We start from the raw sequence: 4180 nt of genomic DNA on the forward strand, positions 1-4180 counted from the left end.
GCGGCCACTGATCACAGGGCTAAGGGCTGGGCTCAGAGAAATACCGGGGTGTGGACACCCATCTGGGCCAGACTGGGGAGGCCCCGCTGGGCCCGTCTGCGAGGTCACCTGGGGAGCAGAGCCACGGGCCAGGGGTAGGGGGAGAGCAAAGGACGGATGTCCTCCCGCCCCTGGCTAACGGCACCCCCCCAACCCATGTTCTCCCCCAGCATGTTTGACGTCGGAGGCCAGAGGGACGAGAGAAGAAAATGGATCCAGTGCTTCAACGGTGATTTCTCCCTCTCAAGAAAATGGGGACAAATCCACACCCCCTCCTGCTGCTGTGTTTCAGTAGCTTTCAATCCACTCACCTATCAAGTGCCTTAGTCCCATGAATACGGAAGTTAAGCATCCTGGGGTCACACTGTCTCTGCTAGTTTGGGGGCCCCGGGTCAATCCTGCGATCACAAGGGAGCTCTCCCTGGACGTGGGTGGCCGTAACTGCTCTAAATAACCAAGGTGCCTCCCCCACTCCTCCCACCCAGACGTCACCGCCATCATCTACGTGGCCGCCTGCAGCAGCTACAACATGGTGATCCGGGAAGATAACAATACCAACCGCCTGCGGGAGTCCCTGGACCTTTTCGAGAGCATCTGGAACAACAGGTGACAAGACAGTAAACTCGGTCTCCCGCTGCGTTTAAAAATAATGCCTCTCAGCTTGCTTTCATCTTTGTTCTCTGATGCAGTCCTTCCTTGTGATAAATCTTCTAAAACCATAAGAAGCCTCTTTCAGTCCATTTAATGTAGAGACTTTCTTAAGATGGGGGTGTGAAGCTGATGGGACTTTGTCAGGAAAATCCACATCTCTGTTTTGGAAGCCTAAGGTTATATACGGTTCAAAACTGGTTTCCTTTGGTTTTTAAAATGCAAAAAGCGCCCATTTAAAACATCCGCTCATGACCCCTGAGCCCCTCCCTCGACTTGTCAGCGAAGTGACAGGTCCCCACCCAGACCCTCAACACCCAGCTCCTCGCCCAAGAGCCGCAGATGCCCTGCGTGACCACCTATTCTGTTTCTGTTGCTGTGAGAGCTTTAACTTCTCCCGCTTTTCTGACCCTTTACTAGTAAATTACACCACACAAATCCGAGTGTATTTATTCCTGACGTGAACCTTGGCTTTGGCGCCAGTACAGCCCTGTGGAGCTGAATCCTCCTCCTGAGAGTTTATCCTCATGAGGGAGTCTTGTGTGCAGATGGAGTGGGGACTGAGGTTCCGGGGCATCAAATAATCCCAAGCCCGGCGCCTCGTCCGGAGGGCAGCACGTTGTCCTATCCATGGATAATGCCTGTGACAGAGGTGCCTGCTCAGGCAGTGGACCCACACCTGTGTGTTTCCTGCTCTTTTCCAGGTGGTTACGGACCATTTCCATCATCTTGTTCTTGAACAAACAGGATATGCTGGCAGAAAAAGTGTTGGCAGGGAAGTCAAAGATTGAAGACTATTTCCCAGAGTACGCAAATTACACTGTTCCTGAAGACGGTAAGATTCCAAAACAAATATCTTGCGATTAAGGGGAAGAATTGTTCAATAGCCCTGTAACTGGAATTCCTACGGTTCTGATGAATCTAGGAAACTCAGTTAATTTAGATCAATCTTCTTGACTCCTGCCCCACCCTTAGCTTCTAGAGTATTAAAATGTCCTTAGGGTCCCATTTGTGAAATTTTCAGAGTTCAGCTTGGTCCACGCTGAGCAGGAGGAGGAAGGGCAGCTTGACGTGAATGCGGGGTTTGCTGGGAAGCTCTGCCTCCCAGGGCCCCGTGTCGGTCGGTCCGCCTGGACCTGCCTGCTGACCCCGCACAGTGACTGACCGGGAAGTCGCTGCCTGAGTCACTCCGGCCAGGCCCGCAGGGACGGGGCAGCAGTGACCTCTGTCCCGAGCCGCCCGCTGCCGACCACCGTGTTGAGACCTCTGTCCCCAGCGATGACTTTGGCCACAGTATGGTGACTTCATCGGGTGACCAGCCATCCCGGGAGGCTGTGAGGCTCCTGGGACGTGGGAATTTCACTGCTGAAGCCGGGAAGGTTCCGTCTGGCAAACCTGGAGGAGTCGGGACCCATTTCCAGTGGCTGCTCTTGAGTTTTGAGTTTCCTGGGCCACCAGAGTCTCCAAGGAGGGATTTGCTTATGGAAAAAGAACCCCACTCCTCAAGGTTTAATCCCAAACTGGATAAAGCAGGATGAAGGGGGCTCTCCCAGAAACTTCAGTTAGAAGTTAAGAAACCTATCGCGGTCTTTGCACCAACCTCAGCCAGCCTGGCGGGGTGCTTCCTGGGCCCCGGTAGTAGCCACCGTCTGGGAGCACCCCAGCCCCCATGCCACCCACCCTGCAGCAGCCGGGCCTGCTCTGACCTTTCCTGGGAACCAGCCCCTCGCTCCCCTTACCCTGTCTGGTCAGCATTTTTCCTGGGAAAGTCTCAGGATGAGCTGGCAGCCCTCCCTGCAGGACGTTCACCAGGTGCAGGCGACTGGGGGCCGGCTCACCAGTCAGTCAGACGCTTCATCTGACTTGAGTACAAGCTGTTCACCCGGCACCAAACATAAACCACTGTTGAAGTCAAAGTGACCTGGGAGGAGGAGAGAGACGAAGGTCACGTTTCAGTCTTTGGCTGCATGGCCCGTGTGCTTCCGTGCTCTGTGTGCACAGCCTCCATCCAGCTCTATCTGTGTGTCATGTCACTTAAATAAAATTCCCTTTGATTTTCTACAGCGACACCAGATGCGGGAGAAGACCCCAAAGTCACAAGAGCTAAGTTCTTCATCCGGGATCTGTTCTTGGTGAGCATTTTCCTTGCCCTTTGCTGTCCTGCCACCTTAGGGTGACCCTGCTGTTTGCACTTAGTCTCTCACGAGCTTATTTAATCTCCCCCAAACAATGAGGGATGGGAAGGTGTCGTTCCCTCATCTTATAGCTGAGCACACGGAGGCTCAGAGAGGTCGGACTTCCGACCTCAGGTCACACAGCTTCCCAGCAGGAAGGGCAGGGTACAGGCCCCAGGGCGGCACTGAGATGACCGACCCCGCTTGCGTGTTGCCTTTCAGTGGGATGCGGGGTGTGGCCTCTCCTCAGCTCAAGGGTCACACGGAAATGGACCTGCTCAGGTTCAGACGTTCCCTTTTTGAAAAAACTCTGTATTTGGAGATGATTTCAAACTTACATAAAAAGTGAGATCTGGAGGGCTCAGCCCTGACACAGACGCCCCCACCCCCGGCTCTCGGTCCCCCGGAGCTGACGGGCTGCATCTCCGCAGCGCATCAGCACGGCCACGGGCGACGGCAAGCACTACTGCTACCCCCACTTCACGTGTGCCGTGGACACAGAGAATATCCGCCGCGTCTTCAACGACTGCAGGGACATCATCCAGCGGATGCACCTCAAGCAGTACGAGCTCCTGTGAGCCCCCCAACCCCGCCCCGCGTCCCAGGGCCACCTGGCACAGAGCAGCGAGTCCCCATCCATTGTGCGGGCTCTCGTGACCGCCGGGCCCCTGGCCACCTCTGCCCCCACCTCCCCGCCCCAGTCTGTGTGGGGGTGAGGGGGCCCCGACTCGTGGAGAACTTGGCAGATGGGGAGACAGACACACTGGCCCAAGCGTGATGGGGCATCGCCCTTCTGACCCCACGGGCCCACGACTCAGAGGAGCCCCCAAGCCGCAGTGGGGACAGAACCCCCTTCAGTCCTGTCTCCAGGGGCGGCTGGCCTCAGCCTCTGTGTCAGAGCCCCTCTGACCATCCACACATCAGCAGAACCCCCCGCACCTCGCTCTGGCCACATGTGTCCCATCCACAATGGTCCCCAGACTCACGCTGCTCAGGCAACGGCCTCCTTTCATAGGTTCTTTTTGTTGTTTTACTGCTGGTTTATTACACTGTACAGACCACGAAATGTAATATTATTTTGTATAACTACTCAAGGAAAATCCCTGTAGATCTCCGTGCCTTGACTATGGCTGTCCCTGTAAAAGAAACGTGTTTCTGTTGTGCTGAACAGCTGTCATCATACTGCCGCTTGCTCTGAGAAAGGGAGTGAATGGTGTATAGAGAGTTTAGGGTATTTTATCAGGTTGGTACTTTTTAACAATACTCCTTGATAAATATATATATATATATATATATATATATATATATATATTTATATA

At 54.4% G+C, this 4180-nt stretch overlaps 1 protein-coding gene across 2 annotated transcripts in view; it reads left to right on the forward strand.

Annotated features, from left to right (window-relative positions):
• GNAL (G protein subunit alpha L) overlaps positions 1–3440 on the forward strand; it is a 90060-nt gene extending 86620 nt beyond the window's left edge. For both annotated transcript variants that reach the window (XM_007463282.1, XM_007463281.1), the window contains exons 8-12: positions 210–268; positions 525–645; positions 1392–1522; positions 2752–2819; positions 3293–3440. In XM_007463282.1, coding sequence (XP_007463344.1) covers positions 210–268; positions 525–645; positions 1392–1522; positions 2752–2819; positions 3293–3439 — 526 coding nt within the window. In that variant the 3' untranslated portion in view covers position 3440. The remainder of the gene's footprint in view (positions 1–209; positions 269–524; positions 646–1391; positions 1523–2751; positions 2820–3292) is intronic.
• Positions 3441–4180: the final 740 nt, after the last annotated feature.

The sequence above is a fragment of the Lipotes vexillifer genome, unplaced genomic scaffold, assembly GCF_000442215.2.
Source record: "Lipotes vexillifer unplaced genomic scaffold, Lipotes_vexillifer_v1.1 scaffold848, whole genome shotgun sequence".
NCBI classification, from domain to species: domain Eukaryota; kingdom Metazoa; phylum Chordata; class Mammalia; order Artiodactyla; family Lipotidae; genus Lipotes; species Lipotes vexillifer.